General features: G+C 41.9%; 3 protein-coding genes across 3 annotated transcripts; 2 read left to right on the top strand and 1 right to left on the bottom strand.

Moving 5' to 3' along the window:
* The first annotated feature begins 324 nt into the window (after positions 1–324).
* Positions 325–7374, top strand: LOC105382820 (lysosomal aspartic protease). The gene is made up of 9 exons (XM_011552770.3): positions 325–479; positions 562–649; positions 724–850; positions 2899–3022; positions 3392–3510; positions 4914–5113; positions 5544–5700; positions 6116–6322; positions 6612–7374. Exons 2-9 carry the CDS (start codon positions 582–584, stop codon positions 6771–6773), a joined length of 1164 nt encoding a protein of 387 aa, XP_011551072.1. The 5' UTR covers positions 325–479; positions 562–581; the 3' UTR covers positions 6774–7374.
* LOC105382857 (PHD and RING finger domain-containing protein 1) lies at positions 6786–17311 on the bottom strand. Its single transcript, XM_048629520.1, has 10 exons — positions 16927–17311; positions 16380–16847; positions 16201–16296; positions 15703–16110; positions 14991–15093; positions 14324–14511; positions 9727–13999; positions 9473–9570; positions 8262–8390; positions 6786–8044 (listed from the first exon to the last, which is right to left on the bottom strand). The coding sequence occupies exons 1-10, from the start codon at positions 17053–17055 to the stop codon at positions 7940–7942; spliced, it is 5997 nt and encodes a 1998-aa protein (XP_048485477.1). The 5' UTR covers positions 17056–17311; the 3' UTR covers positions 6786–7939.
* A 315-nt stretch (positions 17312–17626) lies between these two features.
* On the top strand, positions 17627–26953 carry LOC105382819 (cathepsin L). Its single transcript, XM_011552769.3, has 7 exons — positions 17627–17777; positions 19020–19128; positions 19391–19593; positions 20629–20788; positions 22170–22375; positions 22812–23010; positions 25663–26953. The coding sequence occupies exons 2-7, from the start codon at positions 19036–19038 to the stop codon at positions 25822–25824; spliced, it is 1023 nt and encodes a 340-aa protein (XP_011551071.1). The 5' UTR covers positions 17627–17777; positions 19020–19035; the 3' UTR covers positions 25825–26953.
* The last annotated feature ends 475 nt before the right edge of the window (positions 26954–27428 follow it).

Here is a 27428-nt window from a genome sequence, read left to right as displayed (position 1 = left end):
ATATGTAATACGTACCATCAACCATGTGTGATTTGAACCCATATCCCTAGATTCCCTAGCCCTAAGGTAAGTAGTAACTCTTGGAAATAACGCAGGTGGGAGGGATTTAAGAACTATGAGAGAATATGCTGTGCTAACGATATTGTTTATTAAAATTTAGTAATGGAATTTGCAGAAATGTTTAATTTGTATGATAATGTACAAAGCAAAATATACAGCCTGGCAAATAAGAGTAGAAAGTAATCGATTCCGTGTTATCGAATGATTTAAATTATATTCGTTACTGACTACATCACTACCATTACTATACTTTTAAACGTCACAAGTGTCAAATGTCCCCCCCCTCCGTCCCGCATTCCCCGCTTTGTATTTATCGACTGATCGCCGGGTAATTTGATTTGATTATTTTGTTTGTTTGCGAACGGACAAATACGACGGTATATCCTCTCGAGCGGCGAAAGAGAAACGTCGCTTCAGCGGTGAGTGCTCGCGGCTAATTACTACATTCATTACCGCACGCTTGTGACTGTAAAATATTGATTTCGCTCGTCTGTTTTCCAGACAAGTGACTTGCAGAAACTATGATGATGTCGGGTTTATTGCCGCTTTTCCTGGCGCTGGCCGTGACCTGCGCGGCCGGGTTCGTTAGGTAAGTGCTCTTTCATTGTCAGTCGCAATGATGGCGTGATGAATGTGATGATAGGTAGTTTTGTCTTGTTTCAGGGTGCCCCTGTACCGCATGCAGACGGTTCGTCATGCGCTGAGGGAGGTCGGCACGGAGCTGCACCAGCTGCACCTTCGCTACTCCGTCTCTGGGCCCACGCCCGAGCCGCTCTCCAACTACCTTGATGTGAGTCACCAATATCTTCTTCTGCTTCTTCAGCCTATAGCAGTCCACTGCTGAACGTACGCCACTGGATGCGATTTATAGCTTTCTAATATGATTTCCTTTGAGCTACCTATTTATACAACATAGGGAGTTTAAGTCTTTGTTAAGTTTTATTTTCACTTTAAACATAATGATTTACAACCAGCTGTAATTCCTTTTCCAAAAAATTCCACAGCCTTTCTCAGCTGCTACTGAGAGCAAAAAAATGATTATCAAAATATTCTCCTGTGAAAGCATGGTTGGCCAGATATTCACCAACCCAACTTTTGAAGAGCTTTATAAGTTGGTCATTTCTGGATCTATTGTAGTTACTTGAAATATTTAGATGTTTACTGTTAAATATTTTTTAAATTTCAATTTAAATTTTCTACTAACTAGTACTTATCTCAAGGCATTCCAATATCATTATTACAAAGATTTCTTGATATTACCTAACTGCTATCTGTAGTTAAAGCCTTTGTAGGTAAGCTCATAAGCCTCATAACTCATTGTCATACAAGTCCACCATACCAGCTATTGTACTAATTTGTACTTCCAATGAAGCCATACTTAGGTTTCAAATGAAATATGCTTACAAGTTGCTCATTTGTCCTACTTAGATCACAATGACCCTGCCATTTGTTATAACTTTTTAAACAATATTTAAACGAATTTTGTATCCACCCAAGTAGGTAGGTATAGGTAATGTGATATTTATGTTTGTCTGAGAAATAAGATAACCTTTATGCCCTTTCCTCATGTATTATCTGACTTCTATGTACATATTGTGTTTACATACAAGTACCATGTACTTGAGTTCAACTTGTAAATAAATAACAAACAAAGAAAAATCACAATGATGTTTTGGGATGCGTTGCTCTACCCACAGCTGTACCCTTCGTTCATCGCAGAATCTCAGGCTGAATATTCCTGAACATAAAACGAAATTCTACAGCAAATCTTTTACTGTCCAGGCCGTATTGTTGTGGAATGATTTACCCACAGATATTAGACTTGCACCATCGCTTGCATCATTCAAAACTCTGCTGAATAAACATTATAATAAATTATTATCCTTGCCAGAATAATATTTATTTATTATATATTTAATAGTATGTATATATTCAAGTATATAAGTATGTTTTATGTATTTTATATTACCTATTACTAGGTATAGATTAGGTGTTATAATATTATTTTCCTGTAAGTATAAGTTATGTTTGTAATTTTTTTGCACTCTCCCCTTTTTCTTATGTATAATTTCTCTCCTCCGAGGTAGTCTGGAAGAAATTACTCTTAGTAATAAGGCCGCCAATTGTACCATCTATGTTGTGTATTTCCTCGTGTAATTTCTGTGTTTGTGTGCAATAAAGAATTATCTATCTATCTATCTAATGATGTGGTTGGTTTGATTACAAAGTTTTTATAGAAATATTCAATGAAATGAACACTTTTCTTGTGTTCGTAAGTAGTTAACTAGGATAATATTGTTAGTTTGCGAGAATGATGCAACAGAGAGTGCTGTATGTAGGTACTTTAACAACATTAATCTACTGCTCAGTTGTCTGATGATAATGACATCTGCTCTGAAAAGCTGTTGGCTATCCATCTACTTATCAGCTAGTTAGCGCTTTAACCACTCGCTCCCGATGCCTAGTCGGTCTAACAACGGCTAGAGTGAGTCGTTATTACCTACAGTAAACTATGTAATATAAGCAGCTATACACTTTACTTATGTACCTTGTAAAACGCACGAACGGCCCATTCATTTATTCAAATATTGCCTGTTTTTTTTGTAGTTCGTTTGACAATGTACAAAAGTGTATACCTACTTATGAAGCTGAACTGACCATACCTTAAGTACCTACTTTATTTATTTATTTAATTCTTTATTGCACAAATACGTAATTGTACTTTACAAAGGTTCCAATTGAGAGACCCAGGTGCACACACTAACACCCCCGAAAAATACCTCTAGAATATTACTTAAACCAGTTTTTTATCTATACCTAAACCTACTCTGTGTTTAGGCGCAATACTACGGGCCGATCACGATCGGCACGCCGCCGCAGACGTTCAAGGTGGTGTTCGACACCGGCTCCTCCAACCTGTGGGTGCCCTCCAAGAAGTGCCACTTCACTAACATCGCTTGCAGTGAGTACATTTTATCAGCAAAAGAGTTATTCAGAGTTGGTAGCAACGTCGGGTGAACCGCTTCACACGTCAGAGATGCAGGTTCGAATCCCTTCCCGTAAATTATCGTGAGGAAACATGCATATCTAGATTTAGCACACCTAAATGTGATAACCCATTAACCCGCAATGGACCAACGAGGTGGGAAATGGTCCAAGCTTAGGAAGGCAGTTTAGGCATTCGAGAGAGTCAGGTGCAGGTACTTCACCTGCGCAGAGAATAGAATGAGTTATTCATGGGAAAAATAAAGACAACAAGGTCCTGAAATTTCACATAACTTTGCTGTAACTATCATAAAATGTTGACTCGTACACTACTCTTTGTCTCCAGTGCTTCACAACAAATACGACAGCAGTCGTTCATCTACCTACCGCCAGAACGGCTCGGACTTCGCCATCCAGTACGGCTCCGGCAGCCTCTCCGGGTTCCTGTCCACCGACCAGGTCACGGTATGTGTACTGGCTACTCCATGGGTGTACCTAGTCCGTCGCGCTCGCTCTTGAGGGTGCGCGATGTGAGTGAGCGCGATGCATGGACTACAAAATTGATCGTATTCTATTCTATTCTATGTATACCGGCCGCAAAACAAGACGTTACGAGTGCTAGTTATGCTGATAACTGATTTTTAGGGGGGGAGGAGTTGAACTTTACTATACTTAAATAGAAATTAGGACATAAAGTATTTTTATCAATCATGCAGTGCAGGAAGATGAGACTCTAACATAATTATATGCTCGCCTGACCGGTAACGCCTATTTATACCTGAACCAATAGAGTTTTATTAATATTGATGGCAGTAGAAAAGTTTAAAATAATTATACATCTAAAATTTTTTTGTAATTATTAAATAAGTATTATCTAGGATCATCCTATACTTATTAAATAATTGGATTTCTATACGGAAGGCTGTAATAAAGATAATTATACCTATAGAGGTATTTACGTATTGACTGAAGAATCTCAAGAGAGGCTAATAAGAAATTGTTCTGATAAGTTTAATTGATCCCATTGTGGCATTACAGAGTGTACTCACCGTAGGTAATTTGTTACACATTCATAGAATGTTAACTTGAAACAAATCCGTGTTAATTAACACTGTAACTAACCGAATAATGGAACTGTAGCACCTAAGCACTGATTAAAAATAGTTACTAATCTAGGTATAACAAATCCGTGTTAATTAACACTGTAACTAACCGATTAGTGGAACTGTAGCACCTAAGCACTGATTAAAATTAGTTACTAATCTAGGTATAGGTTCCTAGGACCAGGTATAAAAAAACATTGTATAACTTGTACGTAGTTATACAGAGTGTTGCAAAAAGGGTATAATACTAAGCCGAAAGGGGGTGACTCAGGGGTTCATTCTGAACAACTTTTGTTCTATGAGTTTTAGAAATTCGCGAATATTTTATATTTTTTTCGTGAATTTTCGCACCCTTTTTTTTACTATACCCTTTTTGCAACACCCTGTACGATAATAGAGTTCTGAGATTCCAAGTATCCAATGTATTTAGGTAAGTAGGTACTGTTGTTAGTCGAAAGCGATAACATGCATGTGATCGAGTGTAGGGTGCTGATGAGTTAATTAATTATGTAACTTAATATAGGTATACTACACTAGAACTTATGTTACAATAGGTATCTGACTCCATTATTATGACTCCGATCGATCCCATTTCGTCCGACTTCAGAACTGACTCGATCTTTAAGCACATTAATAAGAATTAAGTAAACAGTGGATGGGCCTATGCAATCTCCCTGGTAACGTAGCTGCCATCGGCGTCTTTATCAGCACGCATGCAATAAATATTGCATTTTTTCAAAACCTTATACTAACTTAACCCCACAGCTTGGTGGTATAACAGTGAGCGACCAGACATTCGCCGAAGCCCTCTCCGAGCCAGGGCTCGCCTTCGTGGCCGCCAAGTTTGACGGAATCCTGGGCATGGCATTCAGCTCTATCGCCGTGGACGGAGTTACCCCGGTGTTTGATAACATGGTCGCGCAGGGGCTGGTTAAGGACAAGGTGTTCAGCTTCTATTTGAACAGGTTAGTTATGACATGACTAGTGTAGTGGCTGGATAAGGAAGGCCGTTGTAGCCGCTCCCTCAGTCTCTAGCAGTGCTCGTCTTATACTTATATTTGTTACTATTAGTTTCCACTTGAAAACTTGGGATCAATTCTAAGACCACTGCTACTTCAGTCGATAACTTTATGTCTCCTGAAACCTAATTTCCTATACGCTTTCATTCCTCAACTACCAGACAATCAATAGTGTTTCAGCGACCCGTCTTACTCCTACTTATAACTTAATTTTCCTTTATTTTCATGCACCTAAACTAAAAAAATTCACCCTACAAATACGAAGCACTCATAATCTCGATGTGTGGTTCTAATTTCCCATACCTTTTCATTCACCTAACCTAAAATTCCATCACTAAAAGTACCAGGCGATCATAACACCAAGGAACACCCACAGAGACCCGTCGGCAGCTCAAGGCGGCGAGTTGATCCTGGGCGGCTCGGACCCGGCGCACTACCGCGGCCAGTTCACGCGCGTGCCGCTCACCTCCGCCACCTACTGGCAGTTCAAGGCCGACGGGATCAAGGTCAACGGGAAGGGCTTCTGTAGTGACGTGAGTATAGATCTATGATGATTTTATAGCATAGCAAGGGAATTATTTAGTTTTTATATCTCGACTGTGGAGGTAAAGCTCGAAGGGTCCAGCCCAAGCTATTGTAAGTGTTTTATGTACAATAAAGTTATACTACTATATTGAAAGTTCATGTGATTGGTCTGCCATATACAATAAAAGAAACCCTGAATGGAAATCCAGGGTCAGCATTGTTTGTGAATGAACCTCAAGTCCTTGTCTGGAGTATCCTTTCTTCAAGTGCCGTCTCCTAGCGGAAGGTGGCAATCATCCTGCTGATTTCCTCCGGAGTATTCTTTAGCCCTGTAAATTTCATACTCGTATCCCACAGAACTGGGATTGACGTATCTAACTAGCTGAAAACAAATGAAGTTATTTACTAACTCCACATTCTCAGGGTTGCCAAGCGATCGCCGACACGGGCACTTCCCTCATCGCCGGCCCCACCAAGGAGGTTCAAGGCATCAACGAGGCCATCGGCGCCACGCCCGTCATGGCCGGCCAGTATGCAGTGGATTGTTCGCTGGTGCCAACCCTGCCCAAGATTACCTTCACGATTGGCAACACTGACTTCACGTTGGAGGGGAAAGATTACGTGTTGAAGGTTTGTTGAACAAACTGTGTTTTCTGCTCTTCTTTTGTATTTTGAGCTGCACTTCTCCAATTTGATTCCCAAGAACACATAATTATTCTCGGTTCATAGATGTGACCGAAATATTATTATGTCAATTTAAACTCAGTGAGAGCCCCTATTTCATTGTCACGACCACCAACGAAAAATGGTCCTAACTCCTAATCCACCTACCCTAGTACTATTGTACCTAAGCTGTAAAATCGTGTTGTAGCTATTATTTGTTACCTACCCATTCGTTTATTTATTTTGCCTCTCACAGGTATCTCAGTTCGGTAAGACGATCTGTCTGTCGGGCTTCATGGGTCTGGACATCCCGCCCCCCCACGGCCCCCTGTGGATCTTAGGTGATGTGTTCATCGGCAAGTTCTACACGGAATTCGACATGGGAGCCAAGCAAGTCGGCTTCGCTGACGCTGTGTAGATTTTTAAGTGTTTTTATTTTATACACTTGGCATAATAAACTGCGTTCATTGCTGCGATGAAATATGCATAAGCACGTATGATCATGGAAATGCAGTTAATATGCCAAGTGTTTAGTTGTTTACTACCGAAGCGAAAATCAGAGAAAACTAGGAATAAAATTTCGCCAAGAAATCACGTGCGTGTAAAATGTTCAGAAAAAGATTATATGTGATGAAAATCGAGATTACCAATATGGAGATTTATCTACATGCCTACTATTAGTAAACCCAGTCGTCATGTAAGCAATAAAATTCGAAAAATAATAACAAGTCTTTACGAAAAAAAAAATGTGTATTCTAAAATAGGTAGTGATAAAATGGTAGGAACTGATATGATTACATCAATGGCCTTATATGTGTATATTTTTGTATTTTGAGATGTGAATTTGTAAAATTAGACAGTAAATGAAGTTCCTCCAGCTTTGTCGGCAATCTTTTAGTTTAGATATTTATAATCCCCACTATTAGTGTACCAATACCAAAAACTAGCCATGTATGCCATGACAGCTTGTAACTTTTAAATAGTCTTTTTTGTGATTCAATAAAGATAAATAAATTTTCGATATGTGTTTCTCTATAAATATGGGTTCATAACTCAGGGCCGAACATAAAAGACATATTAAATTTAAACATATTTGCAAAAAGCTATATTTAAAATTTAATTTGTTATCTACAGACATGATCTAGTTCCTACACCACACATAAAATCGCAGCTCGTTCTATAGTTATTTATTTAAATAAAACACTTAAGTAAAATACATTGTCAGTTAAAATTACATATTATTCATAATTACAATATACTAGATTTGATAGACATCTTTCACTATAGAGCGCCGACTGAGAGCCTCCACGATGCTGGACATTCCTGCATGAATTCTTATTTTAACTTCATTCAACTGTTGATGCAAAAATAAAAATACATTAAAACGTCAAAAAAACAGCGCACGCGCATTAATTGACAGTCTTTACAAATATATTATTGCCGCTCATTTTAACCGAGAGTATTTTTTTAAAGGCACGGGATTTCTGTTTGAGCTTTCATGCAGTGTTGCCAGCCCGCGAATAGTTTCGATAACTCGATTTATTCGCTCGATTCATCGTGTTGCCTGGTGTCGGCGTCCGTCTGCTACGCTAGCCCCAGCTTGTGTTTCTTGCGTATCTTCTTCACGTACGCTTCCACAAGACTTTGGATCTTGGTCGGGTTAATCTCACCGGATTTGTTGTGGCAAATCTGAAAGGTACGTGTTATATATGTATAATAATTAGAAGAGAGATTAGAAATTCTTGTTTTTAGGTCACGTAAATCTGAGTGGTGTCATCAGTAATAGCCAATCATGTTGCCTGAATATTCCAAACCAACCCTGTACGCTCAACATAAAAGCAAGCTATTAAAATAGTAGATGAGTGCATAGAAATATACTTATAGATCGAGATATAATCGATATTACCTTAGGCACGGCTCGTCGCAGCACGTCCTTATATTCGTCCTTGGTGACATGTTTCTTGTTGTAGTGCGGCTTCAGTACTAGCTTCACCTCTTCTACCACGCGCTCTTGACGGTTCAGCTTCTTCAGGAACTGGAGAGAATAAGGGGGATAGTTTATATATAAATTATTGTTTATATAAATTGTTAAGACATCTATCGTGGTCAGCTGATATTCTGCATTTATCTTCCAAGGTGAGCCCTTATTCTTAAGATATAATTTATTTATTATTGAGAGAGTACAGCGAAGATTTACTCGGTTCCTAGGTTTTAAATTTAAATTGCCTCGTCTACCTTACGAGCAGAGATGCACAAAGCTGCATTTACTGCCTCTGTATGTGAGACGAGATATCTCCGATGTACTCTTTCTTGCAAAAATTATAAGGGGAACCATTGATAGTCCGGAAATATTATCCAAGATAGCATTAAGGGTTCCGTACTTCCGTATCACTTGACTCGTAAAAGGCCATTGTTACACGTTCCCTCCGCTAACTGTAACTACCGGCAAAATAGTTTCTTGGTAAGGGCATGTAACACATACAACAGAATTTTCACAGAATCGGAAATTGACCTATTCTGCAGTAGCTTCTCTAAAATTAAAAACTTTTTCATCGAGGAGTCGTCTGATCTTTAGGTACATTACATAACTAATATATTTAAGTAGTTGAGTTTATTGAATAACTTTATGTATAACATATTAATATTTTATTTATTGTTTAATTCAAATAATCTGGGGGCTCACTTGCATTTGGTATTTATTCAAATATTGTATTATTTTCTTCTCAAATTATGTTGCCAATAATAAGTTAGTAGGCACTTAATTCTAATTAGATGTAGTGGCGCTTGCCGCTGTTATTGTGTATCAAGCTTAGTTTTTTACTTGTTTTACTGTAACTTTGTTTCTATCTGTGGGAATCTGTTAATGGCATGTCTAATAATATATTAAATAGCTATTTTAAGTTATTATAAGTAAGAACATGCTGTTGATTCTCCAAAAAATAAATAAATAAATAAATAGCGAAGGGTGAATCATGGCCAACTATGAGGAATATGGTTTTGTACGTTTTTCACGGGAAAAAATAGGCGCAAATTTTCAATGGGAACGTCGCTGGTAAAATTCGTGTATATGTATTATGGATATAGTTAGAGAAAGTTTATCAGTTTATCTTATCTTACCTTGCTCTTGACTTGCATCTCGACCGCGGAATTGGGCAGCTCGTCTAGAACCTTCAGGTTATCGTCATCGATCTTCACGCCCACTTGAGTCTTCTTGCCTGCGGTAAGTGTAAAATGGGATTATTACATTATCCATTAAAATGAGGTACTTTAATTATTATTATTCCTACTCAATGTAAGGATTTCGTGACCATTTTGTCAAATGGAGTTATGAAAAGTTGTAAAGATTTGTATAGCTGTAAAGCGGCACTCACTTTTCTTTTTCGTTGGTTTGCTCGCACCCTTACTGGACTTCTTCTTCTTGGCGGCGCCGAACAGCGAGTCGAAGACGTCGGCCTTCCCGCGCGGCGGCTCGAACAGGTCGCCGAAGTCGCTGGAGCCGGGCGAGTAGGGCGAGTCCCCGCCCAGCTCCACGTCCAGGTCTGCGCGAGCCTTGCGGCCCTGCACCGGCTTCACGGCGGGCAGCGGCAGCTTCGAGATCTTCGTCGACTGCAGCGGCTTGATCGGCGTCGACTTGATGGGCGACGGCTTCGTCAGGAATAATTTAGGAGGCTGAGACTTAAGCGGGGAGTTCTTCGGCGAGGGCAGCACGATGCGCTGCGTGGAGGCGACGGTGAGCGTGGGGCGGGCGGGCTCGGCAGGCGCGGGCGGCGGCGTGGGCGGGCGGTCCTCGGGCGCGGCGGGCGGCGGCGCGTCGGGCGACACGGCGCGCGTGGACTGCAGCAGCGCCATCACCTTCTCGCCCGGCGTGAGCGGGCGCTGGTCGAGCACGTCGTCCGCCGACATGTTGGTCTTCTGCGCCGCCTCGAGCGTCATGGCGGGCGCGGCGGCGGGCGCGGGGGCGGCGGGCGCGGGCGAGGGCGAGCGCGTGGGCTCGAAGGGGTCGTAGGCGTCGCGCGAGGAGGCGGGCGAGGCGGGCGGCGAGCCGGGCGAGGGCGGCGTGCTGGGCCCGCGCGCCTCCTCGGCCTCGGGCTCGGCTAGAGGGTTGGCGGCGCGCGGCGCGGGCGCCGGCTTCGGGATGGTGAACTTGAGCGGCTCCGGCGGCGTCTTGGGCCCGGCGAGCGGCGCGGCGGGCGGCGCGGGGGCGGGCGGCGCGGCGGGGGCGGCGGGCGCGGGGGCGGGCGGCTCGGCGCCGGCCTGCGAGTGCTCGCTGTCGCTGAGCACGATCACGTTCTTGGGCGAGGGCGTGAGCTCGCGGAAGGGCGAGCGCTCCAGGTCGATGATGGCGACGGGCTTGGCGGCGGGCTCGGGCGCGGCGGCGGCGGCGCGGCGCTTCTCCTTGCGGGCCCCGCGGCGCTTGCGCTTGGCGGCCGGCTCCTGGTCCGCGAAGCTCACGCTCACGAGGATGTTGTTCCCGGAGGTGAAGATCTCCTTGCTGGGCGCGGGCGCGGCGGCGGCGCGGCGCCTCTCCTCCTCGCGGAGGCGTTTCTTCTCCTTCTTCTTGCGCTTGGTCTCGTCGGTGCGGGGCGGCGGGGGGTCGAGGCGCGGGGGCGTGCCGGCGCGCGGGGGGGACGGCGACCACGCGCGGCCCCACGCCGGCGACAGCTCCAGCTCGGGGGAGAAGCTCTTCTTCTTCTTCTTGTGTTTGGGCGACTTGTCGCGGCGCGCGCGGCGTCGCTTGTCGCGGGAGGCGGAGCGCGGGCGTTTTTTCTTCTTGGTTTTATTCCGGGGCGAGCGCGAGCGCGGCGCGGGCGGCGCGGGGCGGCGGCGGGCCGACACTGAACGGGAGCGCTTGCGGCCGCGCGACGCCGAGCGACGGTGCGGCGACACGGAGCGACGCCGTGGAGACACGGAGCGTCTCCGAGGCGATATGGAGCGTCTCCGAGGCGATATGGAGCGTCGGCGAGGCGACCCTGATCGTCGTCGCGGCGTTATCGACCTACGTCTAGGCGACACAGACTTGCGTCTGGGCGAAATGGACTTACGTCTCGGTGAAATCGACTTGCGCCTCGGCGAAATGGACTTTCGTCGCGGCGAGATAGATTTGCGTCTGGGCGTTATAGACTTGCGTCGTTTATGGGGGGAGCGGCGCGGCGCGGGCGGCGGGGAGCGCGGCGGCGGCGCGGACGGCGACCGCGACGGCGACACGTCGCGACCGAACGCGTCTTTAACCCGACGACGTTTCGCTGTGACCAGGTTGCGGACGTCGTATCGCTCCAAGTCCTTACGCTTCTCCTTGCGTCGCTCGCGACTGCGGCTGCGCTCAGAATCGGACCCGTCTCTTTCCCGCCGCTTCTTATCTTCCTTGTCTCTGTAGTTGCGTTCTTTGCTCGTCTTGCTAACTTTTTTGAAAGCCACATCGTTCTTCTTCTTTCCTTTGCTTTTGGTTTCTTTCGACTCTTTCTTGGTGTATTTTTTCTTCTTTTTCTTGCCATCATCTGACAGCGCGGGGGAGGCGGCGCGAAGCTTGTCTAGTATTTCCCCGTCTTCTTTATCGGCTTGTGGTTTCGGCGACCATTCCTTCTCCTTCTCAGTGTCGGAGAACATTTCGTTGCCTTCGTCCTCGGAGATCATTTCTGTGTCAAGCCCTTCTATTCCGGCTGCTTCCTTCTCTTCAAACGAGTTGTCTTCTCTCGTAGACTTGTTTTCGTCTAGACACGGCGTATAGCTGCGTTCGTCTTCCGTTTCACTGATGGACTCTGTCATTTTCTCCGGTTGTTTGTCGCCATCTTGCTTGGATGTCTGCGAGTTGAGGTCGAGCTCTGAGTCCGACACTGCTTGATCTCCGTCCAGTTGGTCTGCTTCTTCTGTTTGTGGCATATCCGGTGTTGCGTCTGATTTCGGTGACTTATCCACATCTGACTCCTCTTTATCATTGACGTTATTAGCATTTTTATCATCTTCGTCGTCATCTTCTTTATTGCTATTGTTATCTAATACGTCATTATGTACAGGTGGTTCATCGTATAATGGCGAGTGGTCACTCTGTTCGTTATTGTTAGACTGTTTCTTATCAGGACTATTTACACTACGTTTAGGACTCTTACTATCTGCAACAGAACTGCTCTTGTCTGGACTTATGCTAGACTTGGACGTCCTTCTCTCAGGAGTTTTACTTCTATCTCTACTTGCCTTATCTCTATTTTTATCAGTTGGTTGATCTTTATCAACCGGTTTGCCTGCGTCATCAGGCACGGAATCTTCATCGTCGTATAAATTAAGTCTCTTTATCGACTGCGGCGTATTTAACTTGATCTTAATTGGATTTCTAGCGGACGGTGTGATCGGACACCGCTTAGAAATCGTCTGCTTGTATTTTTCTTGCTGCAGCTCTTCCTCACTAGGTCTGACCGGAGAGTCCTCTGGCTCAGGTATAGGAGATTCATTTCTGACTGTATGAACTACAGGCTCCTGAGGATGTGTATTATCGGGGTGTTGATTAGACGTATTAGCTATGTGAACACTAGTGGCTGAATAAATAGAGAAGTTGGGACAGTCACCGTCGGAATCCTCATCACTTTTGCTGCCACTCGGAGGCACTATTAGATTCCTGTGCTCTTTGAGGACTTGTCTCACTGCGTTATCGAGTACATTGGATGGTACATTAATTGTGTTGGTGTCAATTCCTGATAGGATCTTCTGTAGGTTCGGTGGGGGGTTGGGTAGGGGTGGTATGGGTAGCAGCGTGGTGGGCACAGGGGGCGGGGCTTGCAGGGGCGGTGCGGGGGCCTGCGGGGGCGAGGGCGGGGCCAGCAGCGGGGCGCGCGGGGGGGACGGCAACGCCCCGCTCCCCTCCCCTTGCCCCTCGTCCTCGTCCTCATCGTGCGTCGGCTCCATCGGATCGTACTTCTCAGTATCAATCACTAGACTCTCCGGGTCACTTTTGTCGTCTTCGTCCACATTGCTCTTGAACTTAAACACTGGCGGTTCAGGCAGTGTCTGCCTCCGTGGGGCGTCGTTGTGAGCTAAGGATGAGTTGCCTAGTCTCATGTCTACAGGGTTGTCAAAACCTCCGAACGAGTGTCGTGCGGGTGGCGGCGCGTGGTGACTGTTGTCGTTGTAGCTGTGGCGGCCCTGGTCTCTCTGATTGTACCCGCCCCTGTTGTTATCCTGTCGTCTATTCCTATCCTGAGGCTCGTCGTAATGATGCTGCCTGCGCGGGAAGTGTTCATAGTTGTTGTCGTTTTGTTCGTCGCGCCACGCGCCTCCATTCCCTTGCTGTCTGTTCTGGAAGTTTCCACCACGGAAGCTATTCTCATAATTCCCGCTTCTGTTAAACGTGGATCCTTGTTCGCGATGGTAGTTGCCTCTGTAGCCTCCGCCCCAGCCGCCTCTTTGCCCTGGATAGGACGGAGCTTTCTTCGACGTGTCTTCTCCCTTCGTCACGTCGACTTTATCGTCCTTCTTCTTGCCGTCTTTCCTGATCAGGTTAGTTTGTAGCTTGATGTCGACTTGTCCGTCGACTGTGAGTGAGACGACGGAGTGTGGCGAGTGGAGGCGCGACTGGCTGTCGAGGATGGAGGACAGGATGTCCGGGGCGGAGGACGCGTGCGGCGGCGACGGGATCGATATCATTTTGCGGCGAGCCTGGTGATGGGATGAATAGTTTAGTGTATATAGTGCATTTAGAATAGAATAGAATATAACTTTATTGGTCACCACAAATATAATAACATTACAGACAATACTTATAAACTAGAAACAATATTTATGGGCTTTATTTTATGTGTATAAGATACTTAGTGCCATTTTAATATATGAATTTGTATACATTTTAGCTAACTACACGAGGCATAATAATGCATTATCAAACACCATATACATAAATATATCCGATTCATCACTACGATACAAATCCTACATTCCTTACCAATCGGCGCACAATTCCCATTATATTCTTTATATACAAACCTGTCTATAAGCACTAAGCACGGCGGCAGTAGGGCGCGAGGCGACGGCAGTACCAGCAGTAGCGGCCGTCTCTGAACCGTCTTCATCTTCGAAGTACTCCAATTGGTCGCGAGTCCCGAACAGACTGAGCGAGGGCACGCCCGCTCGCCGCCGCGCCACGAACAGGGATTGGACGCCTTGACTTGCGCCTGAGTGGATAAATAGTTTAAATATTGTAGAAGATTCTGAAGTAGAGGGAAGCTAGTGATGTTTAGTGTGTTGGGTTCCTCTAACCCTAGAAAACTATCATGATACCTGTAATTATGACATTACGCATATATCACGTTAATACATTCTAGTAGAGTCTCAAGTTAACTGTTGCGGATTGTACATTAGTTGCCATCCAAAAGGTATTTAAGTATTATGCAATAATTAGTCACTTAATGATAATGTAATTGTAAGGTTTTTAGTGCACAGGTAACGTCAAGTAATTTTTGCTGTGATATCTATTTGATCTCAGTACTGGGCCCTGTTTCACAATGTCTGGTTAGTGGCTACCTGTGTGATAAAATACATGCTGTCATTCTTTGTTATTATTTTTTAGACAGTGAAAGCATGTATTTTATTCCACAGGTATCATCATTAAAATAAACTTCTAATTTGTATGCAGCAATTATTATGTAATTACCAATAGTGTCAGTAGCATCAGCGGCAGTGCGCAGGTCGGCGAGGCGCGCGCGCACCGACGCGCGCACGAGCGAGCGACGCGCCGCCGTGCGCGGCTTGCGGATCTGAAATGTACACTTATTACAATGTACTTATACTGTATTCATTCTTATTTGGCACAAAAGGTAAACAATCTTTGTGTGTCTTTTCAATCAAAATACTACTATTAAACAAATAAACTACCTACAGCCAAAATAAATAGTCTAATTACGAAACCAATAATTTTTGCTTGTAAGTATTTCATTTGTCATTATGTTTTATTTTATGACTTTGTTTTTAAATTAATTCAAATAAAAAGACACTCCAAGACTGCTCAAAAACTGTACCAAGTAAGAAAAAATGCATTATACATAGAAACATTTCAGGAGTCAATTGAACCATAAATAGTTTCGTCCAACAAAGACTCGTACAGGAATTGGTGAGTTTTTCGTCAACTAGTTTGTGGTGGTGACTAGTTTGTGAGTGAAATGTTTGTTGAGCTAGCAAGATCATGAGTCAATGGACCGTTACATCCTTAATGACTAAAAAGATAATGTATTCTTTATTGGCACGTAAATGAATAGAATGGATGAAGGACTTATTAGATATGTTATATAATTATAAAATCTTATTTGAATACAATTCATTCAGGAATATAAAAAATTGGACCCCCCATTCAATTTAACAAAACAAACCTTTCTCTTCCGAATTTTTCTTTTGACTTTCTTTGTGATGGGAAACTTTCCATCTCCCTGAACCTCATACTCAATGAGGACTGTTCTGGTTCTTCGTCTCTTGTACTTCCTGCGTCTAGTAGTGGTCTTGCGACGAGGGGCCGTACTGCGTGACGTAGATGGAGCTTCACTATTGAGCTGAGATTGACTTCTGCGCCCACTAGATGTTGTGGGCTGGTCATTAGCCTCCTGTGTACGAGCAGACCTCCTCACATTCCTCGGCTGCCTCAATGGATGGGCCCGAGCCGGCAGTGGCCGCTGGATGTCTTCAATGTCCATCAACAAGTCATTGACCTCAGACAGATAGATGACATTGTCCCCAGCTGCATCCCCTGCACAGTCTGGGCAGAACCACTGATCTATAGGGATCTGGAAACAATGATTATTTGTTTAGAATTGAGTACAACACTTTATTTAGTCAATGTGTATAAAATAAAATAAAAACATATGATATAGCACCTGGTCCAAGGGTGGGGTGAGGCATGCCATGTGGTATCCAAGGTCACAACCATCACAGAGTAACATGGTCTCCTCACTATCTGAACTGCCACAAATCTGTAAGAATACATATATTTAATACATTTCATTCTACATATTTTATGCAATGCTAAATTGACTAATAACCACATTAAACTTGCCTCACAAATGGTTGGGTCCTCCACAACCAACATGTCCACCGAGGACCTTCTCTCCACCACCTTGACAGGCTCCGTGCGGAGCACTCGCCCGCCAATGCATGACCTCACAACTATGGACTCAAAAGTGATACGATCCACAGGGCATGTGTTCACATTCTTTGACCATTCTGTGATGCAGTCGAGACAGAATATGTGCTCGCAGGCTTGCGGCGTGCCCACTTGCTGGTCGGTGAAGCGGAGCAGGCAGATGGAGCATTTGTCCGAGTTGCCTTCCGAGCTGTCTGAGGCGAAGCCTGAGGCAGCGGCGGCGGTAACGGGGGGCGCCGTGCGCGGGGACGGGTCACTGTCGGAGCCCGACAACTCACTCTCCAGTTCTGAGTCCCTCAGCTGAGGCAGGCGCCGACGCCGCGTCCCCGCCGCGCGCACCGAGCTGCCGCTGCTCTCCGCCCCCTCCGACTCGCTCACCACCTGCAACACACCACACACCGTCAATAACAAGACCCCAAACAACAAAATACCAAACGCATCACTCAGACTCCACACTTACTCGAAGGCGCTTCTTGCGTGATCGCGCCGCGCCGACACTCTCGTCGCTGTCAGAGCTCGAGGCGGACGACATGAGCACGACGCGCCGGATCCTGCGCCCCGGGGGCCGCGGCGAGCCCTCCGAGCTCATCCTCACTGTTGCTGTTGCCCCAACCCAATACGCAAGACACGAAGCAAACTAGCAAAGGTGTAAATGACCTTTGCGGATCGATAACTATTTCATCTCTACTGGAATTATGATGAATTGTATGATATATTTATTCTAATAGCGTTTTTCTACTGTTTTTATGAATAAAACTTGAAACTCATACGCGTCAAGTAATTATTTTAATATTTTGACAGCAAGCGGCTTCAATAGGCAGACAGCCATTTTCTTTAATGTTTTTTTGTTCAGTGTTGCTGCAAGAAAAATGGAATATTCGATTGTAAAGTACAGCCTGGAAAAAAAGAATAAAAAATACGTTAGGTACGTTGTGGTTTTGTGATAAGCGCTGCTGTTATTATTGGGGTGGCATGAAAAATATGAAAAAAACTTTTATTGCACCAACTTTCATTCAACCTTAATACCGGGTTTTTTTGTAGGATAATGAAACTAAGGGATTTAGGACATCACTAGTGGTTATGGTGAGGTTGGTACTACTGCTTTGCGTACTCTATTATCTATGGTGTTTTTTACTTCATTCTTTCTCGCTGGCCTCGTTCTTGCATGATCGTTCATTCACTAAAGCACAAACAAAAATAAATAGTGGGTTTGTTTTTTTCAGTTCAGTAAATAACTTGAAGTGAATCGGTCGCTTCTTTTCTAAAACGTGCTTTTTCTTCGTGTTTATTGTTGAAAATAATTTAAACTCTGTAAGTTTCCTTACTAATAATCTACATTCCTATTTAACATGTACACTGCACCCAATCTTAATCTCTGTTTCCCTCCATCCAAAGGTTGTCTGGCAGAGATCGCTTTTAGTGATAAGACCGCCTTTTGTACCCTAATTAAGTTACATTTTGTTAATTTTATTATTCTGTTTTGGTGTACAAATAAAGTGTATTCTATCTATCTATCTATCTTTTATAGTATGTTAATAAATTCAAGTAACACCCTTACTTAGCTATCTATCTTAAAATTCTTTAATAAATCAGCTGTGTTGCATGAATGACTGCGCAGTTATTCAATCATCAAGGTGTTGATCCTTTGTTTATTTCGCAACTGCCTTAAATTTTTATACTCCCTAATTTTACATAACAAGTCATCCTAAATAGAATGTAAGTGACACAGTGATAGGAAGTAAATAAACCATACCTAATTAGTCCTCATGATTTTTTATCATGTTAGTAAAGTCTTTTCTAGAAATTTTGTCTTTTTTGCTAAGTAAACCTAAACACAAGTGGAGTTGATACTTTGAGGGTAGTACATAAAAATCGATCAACTGTAGATCCGATCCGTTACTATGCTCAACCAAAAACGATCTCATTTGAGGTGAATTAAAAAAAAAACTTCTCCATCATCCATCATCAACACTAGGGATGTCGAAAGTGCAAAAAAATATCGATATTTCGATATATCGATATTTTCTTTTATATCGTTACTGAAATCGATATATCGAAAAAAAAATATCGATATATCGATATATCGGTAGCTTTATAGGAATAAATTCTTGTGAAATCAAATAATATGGAATTATTAAAAAACACTATTTTTTAACTGTCACTTTGTGCCAATGTCGTGTATTTACACTCTCGCTCGGTACACGGTTGCGAGCTAGTATCGCCGCATTGCGTTGTGACGCAAACAAAAGGGTAATGTTAATGAAAAATATATCGATTTTGATATCTTTTCGATACTTGATTATTTATATCGATATTTCGATATATCGGTTCACAATATATCGTAGAAAAATATCGATATATTTATGAAAATATATCGATATATCGATACATCGATATTATTTCGCCATCCCTAATCAACACATCAACCAATATTCGTGTCCACTGCTGAACGTAGACGCTCTGTCCTTGGCCTTCCTTATCCATCCACAATATTTTATTATGTAGGTACTTACTACTAATATATCTCTAATGTACATTCTTCATTAAAATCAGCAAGGAGTCAGTCACCATGAAGAGTTTAGCTGTGCTTCTGTGTGTGGTGGCCGCCGCCAGCGCCATATCCTTCTTCGACCTTGTCCGGGAAGAATGGACCGCTTTCAAGGTAACTCTTTGCTCTTTGTCCAAATAAATAGAACAGAGGGTGGATGGGCTAGTTAAAAACGTTTTTAATTTGAACTCTCCAGGTTTACAAAAAAATATAAAAGTACTGGTTTATATTCAAAGTAAAAAGTATTTTGTTTTATCTTGGCCCCTCTTTTTCTATTATGCCAGCAACACCCACTTATTTCTTCACAACATTGCAAACTCTTTAGTACCTAGTACCTACCTACAAATGAATCTAAAATTCAAACCTCCTTCCTCAGATGGAGCACTCAAAGAAGTATGATAGTGAAGTAGAAGACAAGTTCCGAATGAAGATCTATGCGGAGAACAAACATCGCATTGCCAAGCACAACCAGAAGTTTGAACAAGGGCTTGTGTCGTACAAACTGAAGCAGAACAAGTATGGAGACATGCTTCACCATGAGTTTGTTCACACCATGAATGGATTCAACAAGACTTCCAAGTAAGTTTTAGTCACAGATATGCTCCAAATCAATTTTCGTCTTGATAAAATTCTCATTTGAGTAATCAGACTGTAAGTTTCAGTCACATAAATGCTCTAAAACAATATTATTGTTTTCATAAAATTCCCATTTGAGTAATCGGAAATCTCTTTGTTTGAAATACCTTATTGCCTATCAATATCAATGAACAGTGTATTATGCTGGTAGGTATAAGCATGAATCATGCAATGCACGAGTAGTGTAATGATGAGCGAGGGTAGAATTACATAAACGCACATTTGATACGTGAGCAATGGGCGTAGGCTTAACACTTATGTATGCCTTCTACGTATTGTATTCCATGTATAAAAAATATTAATTAGGTTCCTCCATCCCTAAAAAGTAGTGAAACCGATGATCTATTTAAGGTATATTCCGAAATCTCTCTTCCTTACTTCCTTCCTATTGATGGTGCGGATAGAAAAGACCCATAAATAGCTATGGTTTCCCTCCATGTACTTTCAAACAAACTACTCACATAGTTCCCTGGAACTTGGCAGATCGGAGATCGTTACAGAATCCGGTTTTGTAGAGGTACCTCTTTGACTGACACATCACGCAAATCTTCACTTTATAGTTCCAATCCGACTCTTATTGGAAACGTTGTAAAGTATATTTTAGATTTAGAGGCTTGAAGAGTTTATAATCCATCATACCTACGGCTTGTTATAGTTTTTGTGAGGATGACTCACTTTCCGACATGATTTGTTTGTTGCAAACGCTCAACCGTAGGACCAGTGAAGTTATGTTTAATGGTGAACTGTACTATGCATAATTATGATGATACCTATTCATAAATTATCTTGACACCCATATTCATGCACTATGACGAAATATTATCTGTTGTTGCATAAAATCTCATCATGTCTCACGTAGCCGATAAAAGCAACCCGCATACCAACAACAACTTCCACCAAGCTTCCAAGCCGGTTCTATCTCTCTTACCTGAACCTTAAGTACCCTTGCCCCTTCTAACCCCACTACTCCCCCACCAGACACAAGCTGCTCGGCAGCAAGGGTCACGCCACGCGCGGCGCCAAGTTCATCTCGCCCGCCAACGTGAAGTTCCCCGACCAGGTGGACTGGAGGAAGAAGGGCGCAGTCACTGATGTGAAGGATCAGGGCAAGTGCGGGTCATGCTGGTCTTTCTCTACTGTGAGTATAGCTCTTACATACATACATATCATATATTATGCTCAGGAGTTTATTTTGATAAATGTCTGTATGTATGACTGTTTGTTGCCATAATAAAGATAAATAAATAAATAGGAGTGTAATCTCCGAACGGGTAGTCAGAGGTAAGCGAGCCATATCTTTGCAGAGCCCGCTTTTCGCTGTACATTTGTACTCACGTGATGGGTCGCGAGCTGTATCGCCGGTTTTTAATGAGTAGGTACAGTGCTCTTAGGTATTGCTCTTTGAACTGATATTTGAAGCATTATTTCGTTACAAGTTGTCTCTTCAAGTGATATGGTTTAGGTTCATAACTCCAAAGTCCATCCAACCTAAGGCCTCTGTAAGGTCTATGATTTAACTATAGATGCAGCAGTTTTGAGTTTCAATTAACAAGTGGGAAACCACTTCTGAACGGGCATTTGTTGGTTTACATGTAGGTATTCGCCACCCATTTCATTGCAAACATAATAGGGTTATTTTAACTAGAGATTAGATATGCACTGATTTAAATTAGCCTGACCTTGTTTTGAAAGAAACTCGAATTGCTTTTGTGTTTTTAACCTAATTTTTATTATAATTTCCTATTTGTTCCGATAACCTCTAATCGACAGGTCAGCCCGGACTTGCAAACAAAGGAAATTTCACGAATCATTCATATTTAAATTAATTACGCAACAATTACGTCTTATTTGCATTCATTGAGTATTATTGTGTGTTTGGTGTAGGTAAACAAAGGCTACTTAGCTTCTACTACTTAATTATCTAATCATATTATTATATTAAGTACTGAAGCCCTTTAACTAGATACTGCTTTTGGTCTAAAATCGATCGATGCGACAAACTTGAAAACATCAAGTAGGTATCAAGATAACTTCTCTATTATTAATGGTAGACGAAGTTACATCGTTAATATTCTCAATCGCAACGCAACTTAAGATATTCAAGGTCCACATCAGTATGCGTAATATGACTTGCCTAGAGAGGTCAACATTAGAAGACGGAAAGAACAAATACTTAGTAGACGGAAATTGACCAAAAAAATATCGAAACAATGGCAACTCTAGCGGTACCGCAAACCTACACTCGACACTCGTCCAATATAAAAATGGAATGAAATAAAATTAAACTTTACAACATTATCATGAAACCTGTTGGATTTTCAGTGTTTCTTTACCTATTTCTTATCACCGGACTACACTAGACTATGTTTTCAAGCTAGGATAGCAAGCTAGTATTAGTTATAAAGCTATATGAATAAAAATAGTTTCTACATAGAGCCAGAAATATACTAGCTTGCTATCCTTTAAAAACAAGACCAGTATATCCCGGTCACTAACTAAAAATGCTATAACCTCAACAGACGGGCGCGCTAGAAGGACAACACTTCCGTCAGACCGGAGTCCTGGTCTCGCTCTCGGAACAGAACCTCATCGACTGCTCAGCGGCGTATGGAAACAACGGCTGCAATGGAGGCCTCATGGACAACGCCTTCAAATACATCAAGGACAATGGCGGCATTGACACGGAGAAGAGTTATCCGTACGAGGCTGTTGATGACAAGTGCAGGTATTGTGATTGATTTGTTAGATTACTTTACTGTCAGTTTAGATTTACTCAAGTGAGACACTTACGTACGCAATGCATATCACTAATAGTAATAATCTCTGCCAGTATTTAGGCCTCTACTGCAGTATAAACTACAAATGGGGCACTTTGTATGCTGGTCCATTCATAGAAACTCATCCTTCGCCGTGATTGGCATACAAAACTTACCCGCATCTTTTGTCAATTTATCCCCCTACCTTACTTATTTATCATAAAATGCTTCGAATATGCGCGCCAATCATCCCATTTCACCAACCCACCAACCAACCAACCAACCCACTATTCACTGTAGCTGTTTTTAGCGTTAATTCCTCCTAAAGCAGCGTCTCATTAATCCTATCTAGGATTCTATGTACATACGGACACAATAAACTTCAACTAAAACCGCTCCTAACAGGTTCAACCCGAAGAACACTGGCGCTGACGACGTAGGCTTCGTCGACGTCCCCAACGGTGACGAAGAGAAGCTGATGCAGGCCATAGCGACCGTGGGCCCCGTGTCGGTCGCTATTGATGCCAGCCAGGAGAGCTTCCAGTTCTATTCGCAGGGGGTGTACTTTGATGAGAACTGCTCCAGTGAGAACTTGGACCATGGGGTGAGGGTTTTGTGTATTTTTATTTAACGATACACTTGCCAAACATCGGGAACTAGGGGTATATGTATGAAAGAAGCATCCCCGGTGTTCAGTTTCTTAGGTATACGTGTCGGTGCTCCGTAGATAGACTTACTGAATAATTCTGTCACCACGGTGACAAACCACATCCAGCTCTAATATTGTTATCCTACATTTTCCACTCTCAAGTAGTTGTAGTTTAACTCGGTTTTCGGTCCGATGGGCCGACGGGCCGACGTCCTTAAAAAGATAGCTGGTAGTGGCATGAGGAAAGCCAGGGATTATTATTACCAAACCTAAACTCTTGCTACCATCATGCATCAGACGATTCAATATCGGAGGTGACTGGGTCACATACTAAAATAACATGACATAGCAAACTGTCGTATCCAATAACAGATTCGTTGACTTTAGATAGCGCTATCTTTATTGTGTTTTGAAAAGCGAATGTTTTGGCCACTCGACCCACGCGAATTCTTTGTCTAAAACTGTTGTTTACAGCCAGCTATATTATGTTCGTTACACTTTTATTTGTTTCGAAATATATTGTAGGTTGTTGAGATCGTATATTTTTTCCTGTTTTTTTTTTATATTTGTGGCAATTCACACACTCTATTCTCTCTATTCTCTGTGGGGGTGTAAGTACCTGCACCTGGCTCTCTCGAATGGAACCTTTGTGCATATCCCCAAGGTCTAAACTGCCTTCCTAAGCTTGGACCATTTCCCACCACGCTGGTCCAATGCGGGTTGGTGGGTTCACATATCTAGATTGATGTGCTAAATCTAGATATGCAGGTTTCCTCACGATGTTTTCCTTCACCGTAAGAGCGATGGTATACATTGTACTTAAATTCAGAAAAGAACTCATTGGTACATGTCAGCGCCGGGATTCGAACCCGCATCTCTTGATTGAGAAGCGGGCGCTCACCCGACTGAGCTACCACCGCTCTCACACATTCTTATAGTCATTAATATGTGGGTGAAATCGCCAAAATTTGTACATTTTTTGTCCATTTCTCTTGGTTGCACTAAAACCTACTAAATGAGAAAAATATAACAACTTTACATAGAAAATTATGGTAAATCATATTAGTAGAATAAGTAACGTATTAAATTATTTGTATTTTATCATATTTTGTACAGTGGTTATTGAAATTTACATAAATTAAAATCTTAATAAAAATATCATATTTCTTTGTTATGCTCTTTGTAACAGTATTTTTTTGTATAAAATAGTATTAAATCTAAATTCTTTTACTGGCATCACCACGAGCAAAAGTTTTCTTAGAAGTGGCGTTAGTGTCGCGTCTCCGCCATTTTGTTTGTAGTCGTTATCGAAGTTATAGTGAACTCGGAAGAAAAAAGACTTTTCAGTGTTCCCCTTTGTAACAACCGACAAATTAAGTTAAAGAAAAGTATTTACAAAGTAATTCCTGCACGTAAAATCATAATTTCAGTCTGTTTACTATTCAGTTAGTAAAATTTTCGGAAAACTAAATCCACGTGTGTTAAAATATTTTTAGCTTATGAACGTAAGAATATTTGTTCCATTTTGTTACAATTTTCTTTGTAACGTTACAAAAAGGAAAGCTAAGGGCACATTCAGACTGACAAGAATGTGATGACATTTAATAAACGAATAAATTACAAAAACATATAAGTTGTACAGAAGTTTAATTTCAATTATCCTAACTAGTGATACCTAATACCAAAATAATTAATAATTCAATTAATAAAAAAAAACTCATAGATATATATATATATATATATTTTTTTAATATTTTTGTTCAAAAATTACGAAAGTAATTCGTGTTTTAATTATTGAATAGATACCGGTCAAAATCATAACTCTCCTTTTCGCTTCGCCGTAGTGCTGATTAAATAAAAATTTATTTATTTATTCATAGTAGTGTGATCGAGTCCGAATAGTTCCTTTTTGTAACATTTTTGTAACGTTTCCCTTTTGTTACTTACAAATTTTGGCGATTTCACCCATGTAGTGCTATGTTTTGTTAAATTATAGGTACTTAATAACTTTATGCCCTCAACCTCTGTCTTTTTGTGAGTAGAAGTGCCCGGTTGAAGTAGATGCATATTGAATCAGGTGCTAATAAATAAGCAACACTTGGTGATTGTTATGTAAACATGCTTGTGCCGATATTATCAAACATACCTACTTAAGGCAATTTCACTGTCACCACGTAATAACTAACAAATTGTAAATGCACAGGTAGGTACTATTTCCAAGAACCGAACGACCTACGTACTCTTTTTTTTTTGTTTTTTTTTTCCTTCCTACGTACTCTTTCTAGAAACATGCGATAGAGAAATGACTAAAACTTACTCTACTGCCAATGCAGTAGGCACCTACACATACTGTGATTAATCCTATCAAAGATTTGATTCTTAACTGCGTGATCGAGTAGTATGGCGACCTACAACGTAGGTACTAGTGGCTAGATGTATTTCTCTCGTATGTCACTAGTTATTATTCTGTGGTATGTCCCCCTTAATACGCGTACATATTAAACGTACTTCGCAAACAAGTTCATCGAGACATGTATATACCTACGCGTACTTACTCAAGCGTCTATCTCCCTACAATCAAATCTAACCAACATTTCTCCCCTCCAGGTACTAGTAGTGGGCTACGGCACAGACGAGGACGGCGGCGACTACTGGCTGGTGAAGAACTCGTGGGGCCGCACGTGGGGCGAGCTCGGCTACATCAAGATGGCGCGCAACCGCGACAACCACTGCGGCATCGCGTCCGCCGCCAGCTACCCGCTGGTCTAAACTATATTGTCATGGAGATTCTGAAGGCGAAGGATTTAATTTTAGGAATGTCAAACTGGCTCTGGACTATGAGATTTACGGAAACCGACCGACAATTTTGCAATTTGCCACAAAATAAACTTGAAGTTGAAACGTCGTAGAGTAACAAAGACCTACCGACCGACCTATTGCCACAAAATAAACTTGAAGTTGAAACGTCGTAGAGTAACAAAGAACTTTAGGTTTTGACAGCTGTAAAATTTAAATTCGGGCCTTCAGAATCGCTACCGTTGTGGATGGTAGAAGATGTTGGTCTGTTTAGGCTGCGTTCCCAGTAGGCAAACTGCTAACTCGTTGAATACGTCGTGGAGTGTGTAACACAACTAGTAGCGTAGAGTGAGGGTAAAACTAGCAAACTGTGCAGCTTACTCAATTGACGGTAGAAAGTTTGTCCACTGGAGACGCAGACTTAGGAAAACTTGCGTTTGTAATGCGATGGTGTAGATAATAATGATATGCCATCGCAGTGGAATCTAAAGTTATCCTAATTAGGGTTAGGTTTTTTGTGGTAGCATTTTGATGATAAAAAAGCTATCACTTGTAAATGAAAGTGGTAATTTTCAATGTTCAATCTTTGTATTAAATACTTACGTGAAAGAGATTGAAATTTGAAAACTGCTACAAACCATTTGTTCTATGGATGTCGAATGCCAGAGACATTTTGAAAATGCATGTTTTAGTCGTTTAATTTTACAGAAGGCATTCTACATCCATAGTTAAACAATCCATAAACATAAAAATGCGCAGATAAGTGCTAGTAAATTTGCTTAATTCGCATTGCATTCCATCACAGCATTGTACCTTATGTAACTATACCTTAAATGTATGTTTGTAAGTGTCATTTATTTTTAAGTTTAGTAAGAAAAAAATGTTTAAATGCATAAAAAGACTGTCCTCATGACACCTTTATTTTGTAAATTTTACGAAAGTGTAACAATTTTGAAAGTATTTCATTTAAGGTTTCCGGCTTTAAATATGTTCGTCCTCATTATTATTGTTATGGCTCCGTTTTATACTCATGTGATATATAGAATTATGTTTGCGTGATGTGTTAGATAATAATAACTAAGAATAAAATATGTTTTATGTACATTGTCGTTTTTATATCATAAATCATACCTCACTAGTTCCATTCCATTGCGTCTAACTGCCAGTTTCAATAACACGTAGATCACTGGTAGTCTAGTAGTTTCTTTCATACGATTTTGACAGGTTGTATCAAAATAGTATGAAAGTAAAAAGTAACTACTAGATAGAGTTATTGAAAGTGCCAGTAAGTTATCGCCGCGCCGATTGAAAATGATCGGTGTTATAAATTTGACGTTTCACTATTTCCGAAACGTAGGAACCAAAACAGTTGCAGTTCTAGGTACCTGCTTTACTTAACGACGAAATTGTTAAATTTTCATGGCTATGTTTCAACCACATCTTAATTTCATAGCTGTTAAGTCAGGTACCTATATGGATAGGTTATGTAACACTAGTATGAGCGGATACTTCGTTGTCCTATTGTAGTTAGCTAATTAAAAACATATTAATGCGTAGACAAAATCACTAACGTTGGT

Source organism: Plutella xylostella, chromosome 23 (genome assembly GCF_932276165.1).
Source record: "Plutella xylostella chromosome 23, ilPluXylo3.1, whole genome shotgun sequence".
In the NCBI taxonomy this organism is placed as follows: domain Eukaryota; kingdom Metazoa; phylum Arthropoda; class Insecta; order Lepidoptera; family Plutellidae; genus Plutella; species Plutella xylostella.
This window is presented reverse-complemented; position numbering and strand designations above follow the sequence as displayed.